The sequence below is a fragment of the Sander lucioperca genome, chromosome 10 (genome assembly GCF_008315115.2).
Source record: "Sander lucioperca isolate FBNREF2018 chromosome 10, SLUC_FBN_1.2, whole genome shotgun sequence".
NCBI classification, from domain to species: Eukaryota; Metazoa; Chordata; class Actinopteri; order Perciformes; family Percidae; genus Sander; species Sander lucioperca.
Window position 1 is genome coordinate 5,372,204 of NC_050182.1, and position 26,908 is coordinate 5,399,111.

General features: G+C 40.3%; 3 protein-coding genes and 1 long non-coding RNA gene across 4 annotated transcripts in view; 3 read left to right on the forward strand and 1 right to left on the reverse strand.

Annotated features, from left to right (window-relative positions):
• LOC118496018 (CD209 antigen-like protein C) overlaps positions 1–26,908 on the forward strand; it is a 331,629-nt gene that overhangs the window by 97,028 nt on the left and 207,693 nt on the right. The gene's annotated exons all lie outside the window — the stretch shown is intronic.
• Positions 1–26,908, reverse strand: part of LOC118496028 — a 112,701-nt gene that overhangs the window by 25,216 nt on the left and 60,577 nt on the right. The window lies entirely within an intron of this gene.
• Positions 13,695–26,908, forward strand: part of LOC116064743 (CD209 antigen-like protein C) — a 98,966-nt gene continuing 85,752 nt past the window's right edge. The window contains exons 1-3 of the mRNA XM_036006036.1: positions 13,695–13,811; positions 13,907–13,978; positions 18,672–18,740. Of these exons, the coding sequence (XP_035861929.1) occupies positions 13,784–13,811; positions 13,907–13,978; positions 18,672–18,740 (169 nt within the window). The 5' untranslated portion in view covers positions 13,695–13,783. The remainder of the gene's footprint in view (positions 13,812–13,906; positions 13,979–18,671; positions 18,741–26,908) is intronic.
• On the forward strand, positions 14,533–15,752 carry LOC116063973 (C-type lectin domain family 17, member A-like). The gene is made up of 4 exons (XM_036006043.1): positions 14,533–14,685; positions 14,776–14,936; positions 15,077–15,189; positions 15,266–15,752. The coding sequence occupies exons 1-4, from the start codon at positions 14,607–14,609 to the stop codon at positions 15,393–15,395; spliced, it is 483 nt and encodes a 160-aa protein (XP_035861936.1). The 5' UTR covers positions 14,533–14,606; the 3' UTR covers positions 15,396–15,752.

The window sequence follows — 26,908 nt, forward strand, 5'->3', positions numbered from 1 at the left end:
GCGTGGGAAGATGCTGCAGACACACAGTGTGGGTTAAAGTTATATTTAATTGCTACTTATGTTCACACTGTACGTTACCCATGTTAAAACTGCACTACAATAGCATTTATACAAGCCATTGTTTTAGCAACATCATCTTTTTAACCTAAGCTTATTTTACTTCTATTTAACATTTTTATTTCTTGCACTTTAGCTATGTTACTTTGTTACTTTATACACTTATTGACTCCCTCTGTTATTTCTTCTTATTTTACCTTGACTGTGAGCAACTGCAACTAAACAATTTCCCAGAGTGGGTCAATAAAGTAAAGACTTCAGCAGAACTAAAAACCACACACTTTTCTGAGAAATATAAATTGGTACACTGTAAACTTTATCATTTTCGTTACAGCCTTCACACAGGCTCTGATACTTAACAAATATGAATGTTTCTTATCTGCTGGTGAGATATTATATAATAGAATAAAACTTTAAGCTTTTCATTTTTTGTGTAACATGTTGCATTATTATTTTTCATAATAGTGCTTTTGAAGCATGACAACACATAGGCTAAGAAGGACTAAAAATGACAGAAGGAAAAATAAATAAATAAATAAAAGTAGAAATAAATAAATAAATGCAGAAATATAGTGAAAATATATACATTTTGGTAATATAAATGGCTATTTCTGTATTTTTACATGTATTTATTTATTTATGCATTTCTATATGTATTTATGTATTTCTACATTTATTTATATATTTATGTTTTTCTACATTTATTTATTTCTGTATTTCCACATTTCAACATTTATTTTTCCCTGTACCTGTATGCTAATTGCGTGGGGGGTGCCAACATCAGTCTGAAGCAGGATTGGTTAGAGCGATGTGATCGAATCTACTACTACTGCCTTGATTTCACTGGTACAAGGAAGCCTACTCGGTAATGCTGCTTGAGTTAATCAGACTGTGACGTTAGCGTTAGAGAGTTGGCAATGCTGCTTACACTCTACGCTACGTTACACACTTTCACTGGCAATCTGGATGCAACTGCTGCTGAAAGCTAACCTACATAATTTGAGGTAAGATTTAGCTTCGCTAGGTTTTAAATATATCTATGTCCCATAGTTATAAGAGGAGTCACATTGTAAATTCCCATTGTAAAGTAAATGTATCTGAAGTTACCATGTAAATTGTATGTAAGGTTAGCTTGCCACTTATGGTAAAACATGCTAATGTTAATTTTCTGCAAAATCGAAGTTTTGCTACGTGTTCTTAATTTAGACGTAGTATCAGCGAAATGCAAAACGGGGATTGTCAATGCTTATCATTATCTAACGCTAACTATTAGCAAATGAATATAAATGTATGTAAGTTTCTTATAATGTTTGGTTAACTGTAATAACCATAATGCACCGATAATGTCTTGCTACTGTTTGCTCCATCAGCCTATGGTTGGCGCATTTAGCCTTTTCATGCTTTTAAGAGCTAACGTTAGCAGAAATAAGCTCATTTAACTAAGTTAAAAAGTTAAAAATAGATGTTGATTCATCTGTATTCTCCTAAATAATTAATGAAGTACAGTTACATGCTAGTGTGCATATATATTTAACTATGAGGGGCTCAAATGGAAATTGATGACTCTCTTTCAGAAATAGGAGTGTGGAGAGCTACGATGGCATGTGCACCCACCCAATGCCTCAGAAGTAACTAATAGTTACTTTTCTTTTGCTATTTATGGTACACAATTAAACTTTTAGCAGACTTGTTTTGTACAGCTAAGCTGAGGTAATAATGCTTTTTCAAATAACAATGTGTAATTAAGAGTGCTGTTCATTTATCCGTTTTCTCTGTAGCCTAAAATATGATACTTTTCTCACTATTACAATGCGTTTTTCCATCCAGCAACAGTCTGGATAATTGGAGACAGCTACGTCCAGCGTGTGGCCGAGAGAGAGGCAAAGACCACGGGGAACAACCTTGGCATTGAAGATGTCTACATCTATTGGTTCGGCTGGGGTGGTCTGCGGTGGAAGAGACTTCTCCCTTTCTTTTTCCAGTCACTACAAAGAAGAGCAGCCCTGGATGTCCTCCTTTTCACTGTGGCAGGAATGACCTGGGAGATGTCAAGGGCGTCAACCTCGTTACAGGAATGAAGGAGGACCTGCAGCACCTCCACCTGCAGTATCCAGGCATGAAGTCCATCTTCTCTGGCATCACCCAGAGATGCAGGTGGAGGGCTGTTAACAATCCGGGGAAGATCGACAAGGCCCGCAGGTTTTCTTTTTCTTTTTTCACTGTGCATTACAGACAACCAACAGACTGTCACACTATGCTCACTTTAATTGTAAAGGCAGCTTTTATTTCTTTACCCAGGCATTAGGACTTGACTGAACAGAGTGCTGCACAAGTGCCTTAAGCTTTATATGTTAAGCTATATTTTTATATTGTGGTTTGTAATGTCAACCATTTCTACTGTAATTAACAATGTGGCACTAGTGATTCAACTACCTCTTTTTATTATGCAGACATGTCTTGTGACAGTTAAGTTTGCCTTTACCGTGACCCACAGCAGTGTTTTATGTGTGGAATGTACACTGGATTGTAAAAGGTGAACTACATTATTTAATTCAACAATTTAACATAATCTTAAAAATATTGCCAGTGTTGTTTGTGGTTTATGTAGTTTTTGAAGTTAATGCCCATTTCAATGTGAAATAAAGGTCTTTCTAAAGCTACATTTGTTGTTTTTCTGAAGAAACTATAGGAACATACACAATATTGTAGTCATACAAGAATACATTGGTAAGTTGATAGAATTTGTAATTGATTAAAAGGGTCTATTTTGGCTTTAGTCAACATAAATATGATTTCTTAAATGTTACCATACTTGACTGTTGACAAAGAAGGATCAGGGAAATGTAGTTTGTGCTTTTCTTGTGTGTCTTTATGTACTTGTCAATTTTAATCACCATGAAAACACTTCACCAAAATCATTTTAGATTAATTTATAGACATATATTTAATTTTGACATACATAGTCAAGTGTTTAGTAGGTAATTGAAAATGCACTAGGTGCTGTTTAATCTGTGTAGGGTTATTGTAAATTCATAATAACAAAAGTATTATCACAAATTGTTGGTTGATTGTGGTAGATGAGAGGCAGCTGGAACCCAGACTCCCACACTCTAGACTCCACTCCTGCAATAAGAGACAGACAGAGAGAGGGAGGGAGGAGAGACAGAGAAGCTACCTGAGAGCAGCTGGCCTAACAGTAACACAAGAGGACACATCTATTACAGGACTCACATTTTGAACCTCTAAATACCAATCACTGCTAAAGTGCTAAAAGTTGGTCTGTCCTTTCAGCAGAAGCTGAACCAAAAATGATTTTCTGGCATCGACACTCATCTTAAAACAGACTAATGTGCTGACAGAAGGTCTTCAAATAGATTAGCAGACACAACTACTATTAAGTAAGTGGAAGAAAGACATCAGTGTAACAGCATCAACAACAGTAGTTAATAACTCCTGCAGCAGCATGCTCGTTAGGTACATTAACAGTCTGAAATAATGTTATTTAGAATTTTTTGAGAAAAGATTTTTTGAGAAAAGTATATTGAACCTGGTGCTTTATACAATACATTTGGCTGCAGAATTTAAGATTTTTCAAGATAGAACACTTATGTAACTTTACAATAATATATATATATTTTTTCATGTGCGACATTTTATCGCAAAAACGGATATTCTGGCCCACTGCCCCGTCCGTCGACGCGCTCCAGCGCGGCTTTGTCCGAGGTGAGGGTGACGGTAATGCTGTGTGGGTGTCTGTGCCTGTACACGAAACTCCGATGTGAGGGGGTAATTTGTAAATCACACGCGGTCCCAAAATGATTATAATCCCGTGCGAATAGGGTTTATATGAATTTGCACTATAACGTTCATTGACTTTAAACTAACATTACCATTATATGCGCATTGATTAGCAATAACATCACATATGGTTAAAAACAGATCACCGGCGAGACCGTTGTGCATACCTACTGTATACGACTGTAACGTTAAATATATATATTTTAATCCGTTTATACGGTCTGGTCTGCATAACGTTATTAGTTAGCCCGCTAGCTTGGTTAGCAAGGTGCAATCTAGCTAGCTAGGTAACTGATATTAATTGGGATGCTAACGTTGGCTAACGAAAAACAGTATTAAAACAAAATGTAACGTTACTTACCGGAAAAACTGAACTGCCGACTCCTTTGAGAGTCTTGTCGTATAACCGAACGTTGAACAAGACATTATTAGGCGACCAAGTGTCACAGTCACGAAGACGAAAGCTGGTCAACCCCCAAAGTGAAGTTTACGTGACATGGATAAGCTTTGCTAAACCTGTCATGATTGACAGGCCGCGAACTGTCAATCACATCATAGTCACGCCCTAAAACACCCCCTGCTTTATCGCCGATTTTAAAATCAACAAGACCATAATTCAAAAAATGAACATCATTCTGTGTTGCAGAAGACTTAAAACTAGAGATTGAGAATATAAACTCTTAATTGAAATGTTTACTGAGGTAATAAATCAAGTGAGAAGTGGGTCATTTCGCCATAGACTTCTGTAGAAACTGACCTCCTTTTTGCAACCGCACGTGTCGCCCCCTGCTGGAATTCAGATAGAATGCAGGTTTAAGGCACTTCCGCATTTGCCGAACCGGATGCGCTGTCCACTAAAACAGTCTATGGTCCAGAGATGGATAGATGGATCGTTTGCTTCTGTCTGGTTAGCGATGCGGACGCTAACCAATCCTGCTTCAGACTGATGTTGGCACCCCCCACTCAATTAGCATACAGGCGCAGGGAAAAATAAATGTTGAAATGTGGAAATACAGAAATAAATAAATGTAGAATTGTGGAAATACAGAAATAAATAAATGTAGAAATGTGGAAATACAGAAATAAATAAATGTAGAAATAAAAAGGTGGTTCCCCTTTTCAAAAAGGGGGACCAGAGGGTGTGTGCCAATTACAGGGGTATCACACTTCTCAGCCTCCCCGGTAAAGTCTACTCCAAGGTGCTGGAAAGGAGGGTTCGGTCGATAGTCGAACCTCAGGTTGAAGAGGAACAATGCGGATTCCGTCCTGGTCGTGGAACAACGGACCAGATCTTTACTCTCGCAAGGATCCTGGAGGGAGCCTGGGAGTATGCCCAACCGGTCTACATGTGCTTTGTGGATCTGGAGAAGGCGTATGACCGGGTCCCCCGGGAGATACTGTGGGAGGTGCTGCGGGAGTATGGGGTGAGGGGGTCCCTTCTCAGGGCCATCCAATCTCTGTACGACCAAAGCGAGAGCTGTGTCCGGGTTCTCGGCAGTAAGTCGGACTCGTTTCAGGTGAGAGTTGGCCTCCGCCAGGGCTGCGCTTTGTCACCAATCCTGTTTGTAGTATTTATGGACAGGATATCGAGGCGTAGTCGGGGTGGAGAGCGGTTGCAGTTTGGTGAGCTGGGGATCTCATCGCTGCTTTTTGCAGATGATGTGGTCCTGATGGCATCGTCGGCCTGTGACCTTCAGCACTCACTGGATCGGTTCGCAGCCGAGTGTGAAGCGGCTGGGATGAGGATCAGCACCTCTAAATCTGAGGCCATGGTTCTCAGCAGGAAACCGATGGAGTGCCTTCTCCAGGTAGGAAATGAGTCTTTACCCCAAGTGAAGGAGTTCAAGTACCTTGGAGTCTTGTTCGCGAGTGAGGGAACAATGGAGCGGGAGATTGGTCGGAGAATCGGCGCAGCGGGTGCGGTATTACACTCAATTTATCGCACCGTTGTGACGAAAAGAGAGCTGAGCCAGAAGGCAAAGCTCTCAATCTACCGGTCAGTTTTCGTTCCTACCCTCACCTATGGTCATGAAGGCTGGGTCATGACCGAAAGAACGAGATCCAGGGTACAAGCGGCCGAAATGGGTTTCCTCAGGAGGGTGGCTGGCGTCTCCCTTAGAGATAGGGTGAGAAGCTCAGTCATCCGTGAGGAGCTCGGAGTAGAGCCGCTGCTCCTTCGCGTCGAAAGGAGCCAGTTGAGGTGGTTCGGGCATCTGGTAAGGATGCCCCCTGGGCGCCTCCCTAGGGAGGTTTTCCAGGCACGTCCAGCTGGGAGGAGGCCTCGGGGAAGACCCAGGACTAGGTGGAGGGATTATATCTCCAACCTGGCATGGGAACGCCTCGGGATCCCCCAGTCGGAGCTGGTTAATGTGGCTCGGGAAAGGGAAGTTTGGGGTCCCCTGCTGGAGCTGCTACCCCCGCGACCCGTTACCGGATAAGCGGAAGAAGATGGATGGATGGATGGAAATAAACAAATAAATAAATATATAAATAAATAAATACATAAATATATAAATACATGAATAAATACATATAGAAATGCATAAATAAATAAATACATGTAAAAATACAGAAATAGCCATTTATATTACCAAAATGTATTTATTTTCACTATATTCCTGCATTTATTTATTTATTTCTACTTTTATTTATTTATTTATTTCTACTTTTATATATTTATTTTTCCTTCTGTCATTTTTAGTCCTTCATAATAGGCAGCAAATGCTTTTAAAATGACCAAATTCACCGCCATGATATAATCAAACATTTGGGTTAACACATTCTTATTTTAGAGCCTGTACATTTTTTCCTGTAGGGAAGCTGAAGAGAGGCAAGTCATTCTAAAGTGTGCATAAACATCACATCCTTTGGATTTTCACATGGATGAATTAGCTGATGTTAGCTGTTAGCTGTTTACTATTTCGGGAAATGTCTCCATTTTTAAGTTAAGTTACAATCCGTTCACATATTGGCAATGCAACGCAATTATTACATTTCTTCACAATGTGCCTTTAAATCAACATAAATTTGACTGAATCCTTATTTTTCTCTCAGACCAGAGGTCTCTCTTCTTCACTCAGTCTTTTCCACTGATAGCAGTGTGTTGGCTGATACTGTTAGTCATCTTGGGCCTTCGTATCCACTGTGAGTACCACTGTCTTAGCTTGTTGTTGGTAGTCCTTATTTAAAGGACAGGTTCACATTTTGTCAAGTCTGTCAGATGACCATATGTACATAGAAACAGTTCCTACTTGGTGTTATCCTTCCTCCTCTTCATACTGGTCCTGTGCAAAGATGTATTCCAAAGTTTATCTGAAGACTCTGGAAGATATTTTGACTACTTGAATCTCATGTTAGGTTCAGGTAAAGTTTGGAATGTATTCTTGTAATCAGTAAATACAGCGTGGGTAGTTCAGGAACTGCTGGATACTGGTTTGGCCTGAGAGCTGAAGGTGGGAGATGGAAGTGGATTGATGGAAGTGATCTGACTGTAAGGTAAGAGACACATTCCTAAACACTTTGAATCATAAAATCTATCAGCCTTGATCTAAACATCATGTTCTTCCCTCAGCTACTCGACACCACCACCTCCTCCTCCTACTGACGGTCAGTGTGGAATGTCTGTCCAGAACGTAGAATGGAAATCAGTGAGCTGTGCAAAAAGAAGGCTTTATCTGATTAAACACTGCTGTCACTTTAGACAGTTACTGGATACTCTGTATGTTAATATTAACTGGCTTATAAATATAAAATGTGTGTGCGTTTCTCTCTGCTTTTCTGCTAGAGATGCAGTGATTAAATGTTAGCGTGATGAAAGGGAACAACCTCCTCAAACTTTCCTGTTTCTTCTTGAGATGTTTTCTTAAGCATTTGTATCCTGATGTAAAGATTATTAATATGTAGAGATGACAGATATGTGTTATCTATCAAGAAGCAAAATCATGATAGAGTCCAACACATTGAATAAAAATACTGATGCACATTTTTTGTAATGTCTTTGTCTTACATATTGCTCATTGAATACATCCGAAAATTTCATCATGTCATCCTTTGTTCCAAAGACAATCAGACTCTTTAATATAACCTGACATAACATTACATGACATGACATAACAAGACATAATATAACATAATATTACATGACATAACATGACATAACATAATGTAACCGTATTGTTGTCTCTGTCACCAGGGGAGGAGCCAGAAGTTGTTAACATTCAAGCTCAGACCAAAGCTAGGGGGGGAGCATGTTCCCCCAGGAAGATTTTTTTCCCCAGTTTTGGCAGCAGACATATGCACTATTTTTCAAGCCATTTGAAAATAAAATGCGTAAAAATCTGTGCATTATTTAGGAAAAGCATGATAGCTGCCAAGGAAAAGAATCATCCTGTAGCCGACATCTTATTCTATATCTAACTGTTCTCTAACTTTCTTCATTATTCTGAAACCAGAACACAATCAATGTTGAGGCTGATTCATTTCCACTCCTGCCACCTAAAAAAGAGGCAACAATTGTTTGATAAGTTACATAATACAGGTAGGGTCACTTTGGGGTAAACACCATTACTAATCTTAAAACCTATTTTTGTTATATTATGAAGGAGTAGAGTTCACAGAATGAATTTTTAGCTGACAAATGACTGATGATAAGACCCGGGTCTAATACTGACGATGTGATTCCAGCTTACACAAAGGTGTATTACGTGACTGCTCTTATATAACCACCTGGGTTATTTTGCCCTAAAACCCTAGGTTATTTTTTTATTTTCTGCAATCCCTACTAAATCAATTCAAAATTCCACACGGTTTGGCGACGACGGGGAGGGTAGCCTGCTCCTTCTCCTACTCCTGGGTATCTTTTGAATGACACTATCCACTCACCATAGACTGTTCAAGGACTGCTAACCGCAGACCCGTGGTCTCCGCCGACAAGGACTGAGACTAGTACTGAGGTGACCTAAACGTCAGCTGGGTGAGTAACCCATACAATTGCGGCCACATTCATCGGCTGACTTTTTCTGTATTATTTTATAGCCATTAAACTGTAGTCTATATGTTTGACATTCCATTTCCGGGATTGCTCCTTTGCCGCCGGAAAATCTGCTGGATTTCACTCATTTAGGCCGGATATCCGTTGCCTTGGTCTTCCTTTGTGTTGGCATTTTAAACTCCGGTGGATTTATGAGGACTATAGTTAACCTTTTCTCAGATCTCTACAGGGTAAATCCAGACAGGCTTTTCTCCGGTGCGTAGCACTGCCCAAGATGATTGTGATTGGTTTAAAGAAATGCCAATAAACCAGAGCACGCTTTCCTCCCATCACCAAATGCTATGGTGAGTAGCCAGACTCTCCTCCTGCACACTTTGGAGGAGGGTCTGGCAAAGAGAGACTATAATTTCTGAGACCTACTTAAGTTTAATAAATGTTTAATTTTTTAAACTTTAAAGGTACAGTAAGGTCTATTTAGTGTTATGAATACAAAACATTATGAAGTGTAATGTTTTCTATTTTGAAATATTGATAAATAAATTGTCCGTGATGTAGAGTAACAGACTGCCTCTACAGTTCAGCATGCATGTGAACTGCAGATTGTTGGAGAGCTCTGCGTCCGTCAGCAGTGGTTTCTCGCTGCACCACCGGTCCCCAGAGCAGCATGGTCACCGGGAGAGTCCGGTACAGTCTGACTCTGCAAACGCTGGCAGCTGAAAATCAGACAGTTTAGCGCTCGTGATATTCCTCTGGCGCTGGCTAAAACCTCTTTAAGGGGCGCCAAAACTTTCTCTGTGCAGTAAAAACCCTGAATAAATACAGGTTACCTGGGTGTCAACATCGACAACAGGCTGAACTGGAAAATCAACAGCACTGCTGTTTACAAGAAGGGGATGAGCAGACTCTATTTTCTGAGGAAGCTGAGATCCTTCAACGTGTGCAGCAGAATGTTGGAGATGTTCTACCAGTCTGTTGTGGCCAGCGCTCTGTTCTCCTCCGCCATCTGCTGGGTCAGCAGCATCGGAGCCAGCTACACAAACAGACTGAACAAACTGATCAGGAAGGCTGGCTCTGTTATTGGCTGCAAACAGGACACTTTTGAAGCTGTGGTGGAGAGGAGGTCACTGAACAAACGGTTATCTATCATGGATAACCCCGACCACCCTCTCCACCCCACACTGGTCCAACAGAGGAGCACCTTCTCTAAGAGGCTCCGACAGCTTTGATGTCGTACGGACCGCTACAGGAAATCATTCCTACCACAGGCAATAAAACTTTTTAACACCTCATCTCTGAGTGTTAGATAAGACTCGTTGACATCACAACTTCACTAAGTGCACCTTGCACAATAGGTTTATCTACAGCTTTATCAATACTAGTTAAACAGTTGTACATTTTTATTCCCAACTTGTATATATTTTAAATTATTTCTTCTTATATTATATCCTAATATTATCTCATGTATATTGTATCCTATTATTTCAGGTATATTCTTTATGTGTGCAGTGTGTCTGATATTTTGCTGCTGCAACACTGGAATTTCCCTTTTTTTTGGGATGAATAAAAATCTATCTATCTATCTATCTATCTAATAACTTCATAATATTAACCATTAAACTCTGGATCGACATTGATGATGTTGGAAAAAGCAACTTCTTCTGTGTGTTAATTAGCGGATCGCAAACCAAGTTTAAGGCTCATACTGCCACCTGCATTACTGTATTGGACTGTGTAGAATAATCAATGGTATTAATTAACATGCACGGAGGAGTAGGGTCAGTTGTATTTGTGTGTGTGTTAGAGAGAGAGAGAGCGAGAGAGAGAATAAACGGCAGTATGTGACACATACACATTGATTGTGTGTCGGGACGCCACAAATATATCAATGTATGGGAAACACTGGTATATTGTTTATGTGGGTTTAAAGGTGTAGTGTGAGTTAAAGCATTCACACATAGACGGATTCATCAAATGCTCGCAGTTGCCATGGTAATGCGTCTGGCCCAAAGTTAACTTCTGCTCCACGTTTGTTTACTATGGGGCAGTGATTCTCAAAGATACGGACCGGACGGCAAGTCAATCCGGACTCAGCCCACTCCTCGTAGGAAAGTGGTTTTATAGTAATCAATACATTATTAGTCTTGTAGAAACATTATAGTGATCATTCATGTCCCGGGATAAAAATGATTGTTTGCCTGTTTGACATCGTTGTCATGACAACGTTGACATCCAGTGAGCCTTTGACGTTCGGGTCGGCTAACTGCCGTTCATGTTCAATAATACTGAGTTAACTGTCGGCTAACAGGCTATGCTACACGTTTGATATTACGGAGTTATAGGTCGGCTGGCCTTCACGTTCAATATTAGTGAAACCAAACTTTCATAGCGAGTTCAGGATCAGCTAACTGGTGTTCACATCTGTCCTGCTGGCATGAGAAAGTGAGACTTTGGCGTATTCTGTCAGTGAAGGCTCCGTCGCGGTGAGGATGTCACTTTCCAAATATGTAAAGAAAAGAAAAGTTGACCAAGAAAACAGTTTCAAAGACGAGTGGACTGAATAAGATACGTTAATTTTGCCCCAATGCAGCATGAAGCCTTTGTGTTTGATTTGCACAGAGACTGTTGGAGTTGTGAAGAGTAGAAATTTTAAATGCCAAGCACAGATATTTCAAACAGCAATATCCTCAGAATACAGAGGTGAGAACAACATGACTTTGTCAGTTAAGGTCTTCCTATGAATGAGCTAACACGTTTTTTGTGTGATCTGTGACACAGCAAGAGAGTGCTACTGAAGCCTCGCTCCGAGTAGTCTGGGTACTGGGCAAAAACAAAAAGCCATTCTCTGATGCAGAGATTGTTAATGAATGTTTAAATGAGATAGCTGAGGCTCTGTTTGAGGGAAAGGATAGACAGGAGATGTCAGAGAAATTCAATAAAATTCCATTATCCAATGACACTTTGACCAGGAGAACAGAGTTGCTTGCTGATGACCTAGTTGAGCAGTTAACTGCTGACATAAAGGACGCACGGTGCATTTCACTTGCGGTGGATGAGTCAACAGACAGGACGGACGAGGCCCAGTTATGTCTTTGTCAGATACTTCAGCAAGGTAAAGGGGGAATTCTGTGAAGACTTGCTGGGCCTCATCCCACTTTGCCACACGAGGAGAGGACATCTATGAAGCCATAATGCAGATGCTTAATAAAAGGGGAATTGACATCAACAACGTTGTTTCTATTGCAACTGATGGGGCTCCAGCCATGATGGAGAAGGGAACTGTCCAGTGGCTGAAAGAGGAGCATTCAGACCTTCTGTCATACCACTGTATAATACACCAGTCAGTGTTGTGTGCCAGTCTTGGAAAAGAATATTCAGATGTAATGGAGACTACTATGAAGCTTGTAAACTACCTGAGAGCCTCCTCTGCCCTTCAACACAGTCTTCTGTGAGCATTCCTCACTAAAGTATTAATCTTGGATGTTTTATTGTAGCCTACTGTGTTTCATGATGGCGTGGGTGGGACATAGTGAGGTTGAGACTGCTGATACTGACAATAGGAATAATGCTGAATGTCTTTAAGAGCCCAGGCCACACAGCCTGCATCTGCTTTTTGTAAATAAAATGCCATGAAACATTTTCATATTTTACTGCCTGTGTGAACAACAACAGGGATCAGAGAAGCAGCATATCAGCCCTGCTGCAGAGGTATGGTGGCTGTCCATATATGCATTGTTTTCACGGATGGGATCTCCCCGCTTCCCAGCATTGCACGCTAGTGAGCTTGCCACCAGTTTCTCTTCACTGACCACTGACATGCAAAGAAAACAGTCTACACCCTCCTACAACCGCGATGGCTGCAGCTCATTGGATGATCGCGTCACGTGAGGCTGGCTGCTCCTGATTTTCAAAACTGACCATAATGGATGCTCGTTCGGAATACGAGCTCGTATTTTATGAAAATAGTTTACCGAAACATGTTTCTGAAAATATTTAAGCGAGAAATAGGCTAAGCAGTTGCTGACTCTGTCTTCATTTCAGATTGACAAAGATCACTTTAAAAGATTTTCGTCAGCTTTTGAGAGACGCCGAGCTGGCTGCACCTCATTTGCATAAAATTGGCTGAATTCAACTATATGCAAATGAGGTGCGATGACCCGCTTCTTCTCCTGGAGAGGTATGGTGTGTCTGACTGACACCAGCATTTAGGAAAATACATTATTATATGTTATTATGAATATCTTGAAATGTGATTTTCTTCTTCTTTGTTAGAGATGCAGTACTTGTTTCTTTGTGACACTTTATATCGTTGCTCCAGATTGGTCAACACAGGGCGTTGCATCACTTGTTCTCAACAGAATCAATAAATCAACGTTTATCTAAATAGTGCTTGAATCAATAGTTTTTTTTATTCTGACTAAAGGAGAAGACTTGAGATGCAACCAAACAACAACTCTGTCACGACTTCAAAGCAGAACTAAAAACCACACACTTTTCTGAGAAATATAAATTAGTACACTGTTAACTTTATCATTTCCCTTACAGCCTTCACACATACAGGCTCTGTTACTTCCTAAAAAGATGAATGTTTCTTTCTGCTAGTGAGATATTCTAATATATAATAATAGAATAAAACTTTAATCATCTCTCTTTTGTGCAACAGTATGTTGTATTATTACTTTTCATAATGCATGATGCTTTTTGGCAGCAAACACTTTTGAAATGGCAAAATGTATTATTTAATTAGAGACACTGCAGACAGTAATGTCCAACACTAGACTTCCCCTTCACAGCAACACGTTATTATTAGCTGCAGAACTGCAAAAATCGACAAATCACAAATTCAAGGCAGAAGTCCAGTAAAGATCATCACAGCAGACCAGACGGCCTCCTAACAGCTCTCATACAGGACTGCAGCAGGACTTTAAACATTTGTTCAGGATGAACAGAAATCCACAGGAGGAAATTGGTACTTATCATGTTTATGTGTCTGTATATAAAACTACTATATGTATTTATGTACCACAACGTTGTCTACATTTGTGTTTGATGTTCATCTTTCAGAGGAAATCGAAGAAGAAGATAACAATGTTAATGCTCCAGCCTGGACTGTGAATAAAGTGGCAGCCCCTCCAGGTACATTTCACACATTTAATATTGTTAAACATGAGATTTATTTATCAAAAATGTTTTTAAAAATGTGATAGTGATGAAGATTTAAAATATGAATGTTTAAAAGCTCAGCTCCCTTTTCCCTGTAGGACTTCAAATGTATTCAAATCACCTTTGACTGTTAAATCAACATCATTAACTCAACTGAGTTCTTATTTCTCTCTCAGACCAGAGGTCTCTCTTCTTCACTCAGTCTTTTCCACTGATAGCAGTGTGTTGGCTGATACTGTTAGTCATCGTGGGCCTTCGTATCCACTGTGAGTACCACTGTCTTAGCTTGTTGTTGGTAGTCCTTATTTAAAGGACAGGTTCGCATTTTTCAACACCATCCTCTGTCTGTCACTTTAGTTACTTCTGTCATTTCTGAAAACGACGCCAAGCTGACGGCAGAAATCCAGCAGCTGGAGACACTGATGCAGCATCTGAATTTATCCAAAGACAAAGAGACTCTACTGGCTGCCATTCAGCACCTGACAAACCTCAACGACAAACTGAGCTCGGACAATGACAAGTTGAGGAGGGACTACGATGATCTGACAGCAGTAAACCAGCAGAGACACAGAGGAACAACTTAACAGAACAAATACAAAACATGAAGACAAAGTGGAATAAACTCAACGTCAGTCGAGCTCAGTGGAGCATTGATGCCTACTGCCCCAAAACAAATAACGGTATGTTAAGAATACATTACTTAGGTCCAATAACTATACTAATATCACAATACAGTAATGTTGTTTATTGGTTGGTCTCTTTTGTTTCAGGGAGACGATGTAAAGCTTGTCAGGAGGGCTGGGAACTCACCGAGCCCAGCTGCTATGAGGTTCATAACGTTGTTTCTTCTGATCAGAAAACCTGGGAAGAAGCTCGAGAAGACTGCAGAGGAAAGAGTTCACATTTGGCTGTTTATACTAAAGAGGAACATGTAATGAGAAAACTGTGGGAATTTTGATAATAAACTTGAAATATATTTCCTGTTGGTCTGAACAATGTGAGTCTGTTGATCACAGTGTGTGTATTTAAGTATAGTGTCTAAATCTCTGATAACTTTTTCTGTCTTGTCAGGGCATGATCAGTAAATACAGCCCAGATAGTTCAGGAACTGATGGATACTGGATTGGCCTGAGAGCTGAAGGTGGAATGTGGGAGTGGGTTGATGGAAGTGATCCAGCTGTAAAGTAAGAGACACATTCCTAAACCATTTGTATCATAAACTCTATCAGCCTTGATCTCAACATCATGTTCTTCTCTTAGTGACTGGACACAACAAAATCTTCCTACTGACGGTCAGTGTGTAATGTCTGTCCATGAGGCAGAATGGAGATCAGTGAGCTGTGCTGAGAAAAAACGATGGATCTGCAAAATGAAGGCTTTATCTGTTTAAACACTGCAGTCAGACTCTGCATGATAATATCAACTGACTTGTGAATATCAAACGTGTGTTTGTGCTCTGTGTGTTTCTCTCTGCATCTTTGTTAGAGATGCAGTGATTAAATGTGTTATACCAGATTGATGAAAGGGAACAACTTCTTTAGGATGTAGGAAGGATGGCTTTTTTGCACAAGTATAGAAAATGGTAAATTTGCATAGCTCTTTGAGTAGGCTAAATGTTTACTGTACATTTGTCTTTTAATTGTTTTAACCCTGTGCTTGTTTTGTGTCTGTGTTGTAACTCTTGCAGCAATGTCTTCCTGTGTCAATAATTCATTTCTCATTGGGGAGACTAATAAAGATACTTTGACTTTGACTTGGAAGTTTCCTGTTTCCTCTTGTCGTTTTAAATTTTAAATTGTTGCAGCAGGGGGCGCTGCATCACATGTTCCCCCAGGGAGATTTTTTTCCAGTTTTGACAGCAGACATATGCACTATTTTTTAAGCCATTTTAAAAATAAAATGTACATTATTTAGGAAAAACATGCCAGTTGCCAAAGAAAAGAATCATCCTGTGACATCATACTGTTCTCTAACTTTCTTCATCATTCTGAAACCAGAACACAACAGATGTTGAGGCTGCTTCATTTTCACTCCTGCCACCTAAAAAAGAGGCAACCATTGTTTGATAAGTTACATCACACAGGTAGGGTCACTTTAGGGTAAACAACTAAACCTATTTTTATTATACTATAAATGAATATAGTTTACAGAATGAATGTTTAGCTGATAAATCTGCTACATTTAAATTGAAATGAATACATTTTATTATATAGCGCTTTACATGGTACTCAAAGACACTTTACAGTAAAACCAGCACATCTAGCACATTTAAAACAAATAAGCAATAATGCCAACACATAAAACGAGCATATTAAAAGCAATTAAAATAATCTGGGTTGCTCTAATTACAACTCCCCAACAACGACAAATGTGGACGCACCCGTCCTGATTACAGATAGGCTAGTATTCATATTGAGTCTAAGTAAACAAATCTGGGCGCTGTTCATAAGACCTGTAGGGCAGAATAGTGTTACACTTATCTTAGGTCAGTAAGTATGAACAACATTATTCAGGATGTGGTTACGTGATTAAACAGGATGGTCAAACAGAGCACCATAGCTCAGACAGGAAGTCTCAGTTATGGGGAAGTGTCGTATTGTGTGTTTTACAAAGAGGAATTTTATGTTTTTTCTTTTGTCTAGAATGAAGTAAAAATGTGACGAGAAAGACTGTTCATTGCTGGATATTTTATCATAGCTTGGTAACATGTAGGTTTTTTAGCTCCGACTGGGGGATCCCGAGACGTTCCCAGGCCAGGGTGGAGATATAGTCCCTCCACCTAGTCCTGGGTCTTCCCCGAGGCCTCCTCCCAGCTGGACGTGCCTGGAACACCTCCCTAGGGAGGCGCCCATCCTTACCAGATGCCCAAACCACCTCAACTGGCTCCTTTCGACGCAAAGGAGCAATGCCTCTACTCCGAGCTCCTCACGGATGACTGAGCTTCTCACCCTATCTCTGAGGGAGACACCAGCCACCCTCCTGAGGAAACCCATTTCGGCCACTTGTAAGAATATAATATTTTACCTATTAAGTTGGTAAAATGATACAGTCACAAGCTCGATGCAGAAGTCTATTTAAGTCCAGTAAAGAGCATCACAGCAGACCAGACGGCCTCCTAACAGCTCTCATACAGGACTGCAGCAGGACTTTAAACATTTGTTCAGGATGAACAGAACACCACAGGAGTAAATTGGTAATTTAAAATATTATATATTATGTTTTTGTGTGTACATGTAAAACATTATCAAATGCGCCCGATCTACCAACTGAGCTATCTGGGAAGCCCTGTTTGTATGTGACATTTTATATTGTTGCCACAGATAAGCCAACAGCCAACATTGAATGAAAAATCTCTCACATGCTGTTTTTTTTATTGGAAATACCAGAACGCTTTAATCAACAGAGGAGGAACAACTGTAATCAGGATGCTGTAACATGTTTAATCCAGATGAGACAGAAGCAGATCTGGTCTCAGTGTGTTCGCTGCATTTAGAGTTTACATGTTCCCTCATGTTCACATGGGTTTCCTCCCACAGTCCAAACACGGGCAGGTCAACCTGTTTCTGCCTTTCATGCAGTGCATGCTGGGATATGCTCCCGTTAACCGACATAAGCAGGTACAGGGGAGGAGAGATGGATGTTTGTTCTCAGTATGATGAACAATGAACTTCTGTTATTGATTTGTTCATTCATCATTATTGCTGAAGAATATGTGATAATTAGCTGTGTTGAAAGTTTGAATGTTTAAGAGCTCATCAATACATCACTGTGTCCATCAATGCTGCTCGTCTTAATGGAGATATTTATTCTCACCATGTTTGGTCAAAAAAACAACACACACCACGACCACGTTATTGATCACGTTTTGATAAAAAAGTAGAAATGAATGTTTGTCAGATGGGTCTTTAGTCTCAGCAGAAAGAAATGATTGACTCTATTTGATTATGATGAAAGTTACTGTCTGTTGATGAAAGGTCAGCTGACTGACTTTGTTCCCCCTGTGGACGTCCCAAACACACACAGACACTGTGTGTGCAATTCACTTCCCCTTCACAACAACAAGGTTATTTAACCTGTTAATTTGGAAAAAGGACAGTCACAACCTTGAAGCAGAAGTCCAGTAAAGATCATCACAGCAGACCAGACGGCCTCCTAACAGCTCTCATACAGGACTGCAGCAGGACTTTAAACATTTGTTCAGGATGAACAGAAATCCACAGGATAAAGCTGGTACTTATACATATTCTCATCTTTATGTGTGTACCTGTAACACATTATCTACTGTATTTATGTACCAGGATGTTGTCTACATTCTTTTTTTTGTAATGTTAGATGCTTTTGATTGTAAAACTGTAGCACCAAGGTTTATTAAAATGCCCAAATGAATTATGATTTTTCCACTCTGCTCAACACACTGGGAATGTTAGGATTTAATTTCAGAACTAAAACCATATCTCTACCTGTGTGGTTTTTAGTTCTGCTTTAGTTTTATATGGAGGACTACAGGTGAACAGAACAAAATGAGATCAAAATAGGCTGACTGTTTCTTAGAAAATGTAATGTCTCTTTATCTGCAGGTTGAAACTTTACTCCAGTGTGTTCAACATATTGGCAGTAAAACTGCATCTAAACATATGAACATTTGTGTTTGATGTTGATCTTTCAGAGGAAATCAAAGAAGCTGACTATGTTAATGCTCCAGCATGCACTGTGGATAAAGTAGCAGCCCCTCCAGGTACTACTGTATATTTATATTTATGTATATTATTTGTGTTTTTTGCAATGTGAGATGCTTCTGATGCTTTACAACAGCACCAACGGGTTTTAAAATTCCCAAATTCGTTCAGACTTTTCTACTCTGCTCAACACATAGGGAATAATAAGATTTCATGTATTTGTTTCTCAGAGAAAACAGAGAGGAGCTGTCTTTTAACAGCACTGTGGATAGAATGGCAGCCAGCTCAGCTATATTTTAAATGACGGTGTTCTCATCAGAAATAAAGATGTATTAATGAGCAGAGGTTTTTTAAAGTGTGAGGCGGGCCTCCCCACGTGGACTCCAAACAGTTTCAGGGGAGGTTCAGTGAATGGAAGTGAAAAAATATGACTTAACAAAAGAAGATCACAAAGAAAAGTCTAAATGTGTGTGTTGTTGCTGTTTTCCCCACTTTCCTAGAGTCAGAAACTAAGGAATGCCTTACGAGAGACTTATTTGATGTAGCTGGTGTAGTCTGAAGTTATGTCAAACAGCAATATGAGGCTGTTTTGGCTCAGTTGTTGAGTGTCTATGGGATCAAATAACATTATCATGATCCTCAACCCGATCTCACTCTGAACTCGTGAAATACGGATGTCTGGACAGTGGCTGTCAGCGTCTGAAGCAACGAGAAAGGCGTCCTTCAGCGTGTTTGTATAACGTTCTGGGGAGAGCAGGCAGCTACACGGGGTTTAGCGAGTAGTATGTAAGGCCGAAATTCCGCGTAGGGAGATTGGTTGGGGTGGTGGATGGGTCAAACACAGGACTATCACCCAGGAGACCGGGTTTCGTGTCCTGCTTGTCACGTTTCCTAAAGTCGTTTTCTTCTTTGACCGTCCCGTTAATCCTGCGTGTCACGGAAGCGTACGCCCACCTACGACCTTTTCCTTGACATAACTGCGTCAAAAGGGACGCCAATAGTCCCGACCAAGCGTGTTTAGTTAAAGCGCGTTATATGATGCTAAAGGAGACTTTTAGCGTCAATAACAACAACAAAGGCACCTGACCAAGCGTCCTTATTTTACGAGATGGGAGTGAGAACCTGTTGCGATCATAGTTTAAGCCTTTAAACATAGTTTAACTTTAAGCCTTTAAACTATGTTTTGTATTTTTGAACGGATGATTTTATTTTGTCTCCTGGGTCTTCAGTCTCAGCAGAAAGATATTTGATTGTGATAAGAAGTCCCAGTTGAAAAGCTGTAGTTGAAAGGTGAACTGCAGCAGCGTGAGGAGATGTTGCAGACAAACAGTGAGGGTTAAATCCTTCACAATGAATCAACATTAGCTGCTAACCAAACAACAACTCTGTCACAACTTTAAAGAGGAACTAAAAACATATCAGCCCCATGTGGGGTTTTTAGTTCTGCTTTAGGTTTGTATGGAGGACTGCAGGTGAACAGAACAAAATGAAAAGAAAAACAGAGGCTGACTGTTGGTTTTAAAAGTGTAAAGTCTCTTTATCTGCAGGTTCAAACTATATTTCAGTGTGCTCAAAATGTTGACTGTAAAACTGCATATTAACATTTGTTATTGATGTTTATCTTTCAGAGGAAATCATAGAAGAAGCTAGCTATGTTAATGTACCAGCATGCACTGCGGATAAAGTGACAGCCCCTCCACGTACATTTTTACCCATTCCAAACTGTTAAACATGTGATTTATTTATTAATATTGTTAAAAAATGTGATAGTGATGGAAATTTAAAATATGAATGTTTAAAAGCTCAGCTCCTTTTTCCCTGTAGGACTTCAAATGTATCCAAATCACCTTTGACTGTTAAATCAACATCATTAACTCAACTGAGTTCTTATTTTTCTCTCAGACCAGAGGTCTCTCTTCTTCACTCAGTCTTTTCCACTGATAGCAGTGTGTTGGCTGATACTGTTAGTCATCATGGGCCTTCGTATCCACTGTGAGTACCACTGTCTTAGCTTGTTGTTGGTAGTCCTTATTTAAAGGACAGGTCCACATTTTCAACACCATCCTCTGTCTGTCACTTTAGTTACTTCTGTCATTTCTGAAAACGACGCCAAGCTGACGGCAGAAATCCAGCAGCTGGAGACACAGAGGAACAACTTAACAGAACAAATACAAAACATGGAGACACACTGGAATAAAGGTATGTTCAGATCCCATTAATTAGGTTGAAAAATAATCTATAATAATATTAATATCATATTGGAGTAATGTTGTTTATTGGTTGGTCTCTGTTGTTTCAGTGAGTCAGTGTAAAGCTTGTCAGAATGACTGGTTACTCAGCGGGTCTAACTGCTATGCGTATAATGACGCTGAACCTCCTCATCAGAAAACCTGGGAAGAAGCTCAAGAAAACTGCAGAGGAAAGGGTTCAGATTTGGTTGTTGTACATAATGAAGAGGAAAAGGTAATGAGAAAACATGGACATTTTTATGAAACAATTATTACATTGAAATGTATTTTTGTTGGTCTGAACACACTGAGTCTCTAAATTAACTCACATTGTGTTTATTTAAGTACAGTGTTTAAACATCTGATAACTTTTTCTCTTGTCAGAATGCACTCAATGACTACAGCCGGGGTGGTTCAGTAACTGTTGGATACTGGTTTGGCCTGAGAGCTGAAGGTGGGAGATGGAAGTGGATTGATGGAAGTAATCTGACTGTAAGGTAAGAGACACATTCCTAAACACTTTGAATCATAAAACCTATCAGCCTTGATCTAAACATCATGTTCTTCCCTCAGCTACTGGACACCACAACCTCCTCCTACTGCTACTGATGGTCAGTGTGTAATGTCTGTCCAGAACGTAGGATGGAGATCAGTGAACTGTACTGAGAAAAAACAATGGATCTGCGAAATGAAGGCTTTATCTGTTTAAACACTGCAGTCAGACTCTGCATGATAATATCAACTGGCTTATAAATATCAAACTGTAAAGTCTTCTACTTCACAATTTAAATGTTTTTTTGTTTTGTTTTTATTTTTATAGAAAAAGTAAAAAAAAGAAAAAAAAGTTATTATGTAATGTAAATATTATTGTTTGTGTGTCTCAGAATAAAAAGAGACACTTAGATTTGAATACATTTAGATATTTGATTATATAGGTATGCTAATGTAAGTCTGTGAAACATACAGTGACTAGACTGAAGGGGCACTGTTATCATTGATACCTGTTGAATGAGCTTTTGTTCTGCTTTGTTAGAGATGTGATGATTATAATTTGTATATCAGCAGATTGATGACAGGGACAGACAGACTGCTCAGTCTCCTGTTTCCTATGTATCATTAACATATATTGTTGCTACTCATTGGCCAAAATGGGGGCACTGCATCACTTGTTCTCAACAGAATGTCCTCAGAGCTTTTTGGTTAAGCATTTTAGGAATATTAATGTGTAAAATGTTTTCTATTTATCTATCTAGAAGCAAATTAATGTTTTATTACATTGAATAAAAACGCTGTGACACATTGTTGTTGTTATTGTCTTTTTCTTACATAATGCTGATTGAAAATATTTTCACAACAAACATAATTCAGGAAGTTGCAGCCTATTGAACAGGATGTGTGAGACAAGCAGATTGAAAGAAAAAATTACAATCACAACCATGAAGTGAATAAAATAGGGAACAACCTCAAATCAGACCATCACAGTGGAGCAGACGGCCTCCTAACAGCTCTCATACAGGACTGCAGCAGGACTTTAAACATTTGTTCAGGATGAACAGAAAACCACAGGATAAAGATGGTACTTAGGGACTGTTAGTTATTTATTTCAGGGGCCACCCGAGGAGTTTTGGAATCTTTGGTCAAAAAAGACATAACCCTCCCTTTACCAGCTACAAATTTTGGATGACCCTCCAAAATGATATGGAAAAAAGGGATGACCCTCCCCAACAATTTCTTGATGCCTTCTATACTGGTTTGCACTTGGCAAAGACATACAGGTAGCCATTGTTTTTTTACAGCAATGACATATGTGACTAAACCTCTGCATTCTCATCTTACACATCCCACTCCCCCACTAACACAGAACGTTTAGGGAACGTTTAGGGAACGTTTAGGGAACGTTTAGGGAACGTTGGGGAACGTTAGTTTCTGGTTCCCTAAAGGTTAGTTCGAACCAGACCAAAAACCAACGTTTAGGGAACGTTCCCTCATGGTTATAACGTTCCCTAAACGTTAAGGGAACCAACCAACGGGAACGTTCTCCTGTGGTTGCACTGTACCTCCACACAACTGTCCTGTTTGGTTGTTTTTGGTTGTTTTTGGATGTTCTGAGTGCTGTTTTGAAAATGTTTATTTATACCAGCTCCATTTAAGTTTTGAAGTAGCATATAAAAGGTTTGCAGTCACTTAATTTAGATTCACTCAAAAATGATTGGTCTTATTATCTAAGTAAGATAAACAACATAGCAAGATAATATATTTATTTTTAGGCTGATAACAATTTTGTTAAAAACAATAATTTGTGCTCGATTTCGTTTTTTTAACTGTATTAGGTGAAAATACTTAAAACAAGAATCTATCAATAGAACGATTTTCACAACTAAGAAAATTCACTTCTTTCATTTCACAGTTCACTTCTAACAAGTGGCTCAGTTCAGTGTAATCCAACCGTTACACCCCCACGCCAGTAGGCAGACGCGGCCTTACCTATGTTTCACCCGTTTCAATTGAAACAGGCCCCGCCCTCCAAGGGGGGCCCCAACAGACCAGCAAAATCCCGTTCATTTTCTCCGTAGGATTTTGATTTTCAGCCATAATGTCTAAACCATCCAAGGTCGATTGATCACGAGCTACGAGGTTGTGAAACGAAAGTTTCTGCTCCTATAAAAGCCACAAGGTATGAAATCAACCTTGTTATTTGCGATCTTCTGGAGAAATACTACACTACCCACAATTCTAAGCAAAACACTGACGTCTCTGATTGGTCGAACTCACGGTTACCATGGCGACGTTTACCACCCCCGCGAACAGCTTAAGCAATCTGAATCTAATATCGGTAGTTTATGTGTTTATACCTTTGCCTTTTTGCCGTTAGGTTAAAATGTTATTTTGAGGAAAAGAATTTTAAGAGGAAATGAAACGTACATATGCCAGTGGTGCTGAAAAACGAAAGATATCGGACAACAAAAGAAAAGCTTTATTCAGTCTACCAAAAGTGACCTCTTTCTTTGGTCCAGCATCTGTAACCCTACCGGCGACAGCAGCGGCCGAACCCCCGTCACAAGATGCTAGCCAAAATACAGATTATCCGTCTTCAACTCAAACTGCTGGCAATAATGATGAGCAAAAACATTAACAAACATTGTTAGTAGAACAAGAACATGACGATGAAGTTCCTACCGCTGAGACAGGTGAGGGAGATGCCAGGGAGAAAGGCCCGTTTACAGAGACAGACCCGGGGTGCTGGCCAGAGCATATTGCCGATGACCAACGAATTGATATTGTTAGGAGCGGTCCCGTTCAGATAGAGGAGTTTAACTTCCCACAAAGCCAATCACACCGCCGTTTTACCAAGGACAGATATTTCATGAAGATGAAAAATGGAGAAAAGATACGCAGGTCATGGTTAGTGTACTCAAAATCATCCGATTCAGTCTTCTGTTTCTGCTGTACCTTATTTGGCAAGCGGATGAGTAGTCTCACTCACAGAGGTTTCAGAATGTGGGAACGACTCACTCTCACACTCCAGGATCATGAAAAATCTAATACACAACGTGCCAATATGGACAGCTGGCGCGAGCTGGAGAAGCGCGTAAAAACGCACAGTACCATTGACAATACCTATTAAGAAATGCAAATGTTGAAAAAAAGACAACGTCATGAAAAGGTTAATTAGTCACAGCCATAGTCTGTCACCTTGCAGAACGAAACCTTGCTTTCCGTGGCCACAATTCCAACCTACATGAAACAAACAATGGAAACTTTCTAGGTGTGGTGGAGCTGCTTGCAGAGTTTGACCCAGTGATGAGCGAGCATGTCAGACGAGCTGAGACAAAAGAGATTGCTGACCATTATCTGGGGAAAACTATACAAAATGAGCTGATCACTCTTATTGGAGACAAGACAGTGGAAGCAGTAATACAAGGAGTAAAACAATCCCATTACTACTCTGTGATAATGGACTGCACACCGGACGCTGCACACATAGAGCAGCTCTCTGTGACACTGCGCTTTGTCAAGTGCCAAATCGGTGCCGGGGCTACTGTTATCAGTGCTTGACACATCAGGCGCAGGGCTAACAGATGTCTTCTTGGAGCATTTGGAGAAGTTAGGCCTGGATGTCGAAAAATGCAGGGGACAGGCGTATGATAACGGTAGCAACATGCGGGGGAAAAATAGCGGTGTGCAGAAAAGAGTGCTTGATATCAACAAAAAAGCACTGTTCATGCCATGCGCCAGCCACAGTCTAAACCTCGTCATTGTAGATGCTGCGAAGTCAACAGTGGAGTCTGTGAGCTTCTTTGGGGTGCTGCAACGTCTGTACACCATTGTCAGCTCCTCCACACAGAGATGGGAGATTTTCAAGACAAACGTACCACAGATGACCCTAAAGGCCATATCCAACACGCGATGGGAATGCCGTGTGGAAAGTGTGAAAGTGCTGCGCTATCAGCTTCCTGCTGTCAGCGAAGCTCTTCTCTCACTAGTCGATCATACAACAAAAAAAGGTATGTACGGGTCGAGTGTGTGTTATTTTGCTTTGTGATAGACAGTCTATGATTTGAGTGTATTAGGGTGTTTTTAACCTATTTAAAAACTTAAACCAGACCCGGTGCCAGGATTATATTGAGCTGTTTCAGTACAATGGACAGCGGCGCATGGCATTGTAAAGCGTCATTATAAATTGTTGAAATTTAAAAAACAACATTATTGTTATTATCAGGTGACAGTGAGACTGCATCTGCTGCCAGAGGCCTTGAACAGGAGATAACGAGCTGGAAATTCCTGCTTACTGTCATCATCTGGTACAACATTCTATATGAGGTTAATCGTGTCAGCAAGCTGCTCCAGAGCCCACAAGTTGGGATTGATGTGCTACAGTACGAGGTGGGATATGTTCTTAAATTCCTAAAGGAATACAGAGAGAACGGCCATTCATCCGCCCAGACAGATGCTAGAGACATCGCGGAAGAGATGGAGATGCCAATGGTCTTCCCCACTACACGAGGCCGAAAACCCAAACGCCAGTTTCCGTACGAGCCCCAAAATCCGGATCCTTCCTTAACAGTGACACCCGAGGAAAAGTTCAGGAGAGATGTTTTCCTCCCACTAGTGAACTCTGCCATTACAGGCACTAGTGAGCGCTTCAAGTTGATGGAGACATTTCATGGTCTGTTTGGTTTCATTTATAGAAGAGAGGAAATGAAAAGGGTCGTGGAAAGATACACCCTCAAAGAAAGCTGCGCAAATATAGAAAAAACCCTCGGCGATGTGGACGCTGAGGACCTTGTGCGCGAGATCTCGGCTGCTGTCACTGCCGTGCCAGCAAAAGAAACCACTGGCCTGTAGATTCTGAGCTACATTTACAGAAACAATTTAATTGAACTGTATCCAAACCTCAGCATTGCTCTCCGACTCATGATGACAGTGCCTGTGACTGTAGCGAGCGGAGAGAGGAGTTTCTCTCGCTTGAAGCTAATAAAAACACACCTGAGTTAAACAATGCTCCAGGAGCGGCTGTCAGCTCTCGCTCAGATTTCAATTGAGCACGAGGTGACAAAATCGCTGGACAAAGATGACACAAGACTTATCAGGGCATTCTCAGCACTCAAACACAGAAGGGTGGATTTCTAAAAAGGGCTCAGGTGAAATCTACGCCCGCCGCCCGGTGAGCTGTCCACGGTGCTGAAAAAACGCAGAGCCCTCGTTATTTATGATAAGTTCGGTTCAGTGACAGTCAGACACTTGTTAAATAATTCAAGTTGAGAGGATGTTTGAGCTGTTTTTTTTTTAAAGTCAGCCCAGACAGCTGAAAATATACTGCGCAAATCAATTAAGCAGAGAAGTTGGCGTCCGTGAAAGGGCGAGGCTTATTCCAATGTAAAACGCTGTATAATTGTATATAGTTTTAATCAAATAAGGTTGGATTATTTCTATGTTGAGGTGCCTGTCCGTGAAGCTGACAGTGCACGTAATAAAATAATATACCATTGATGCAAACC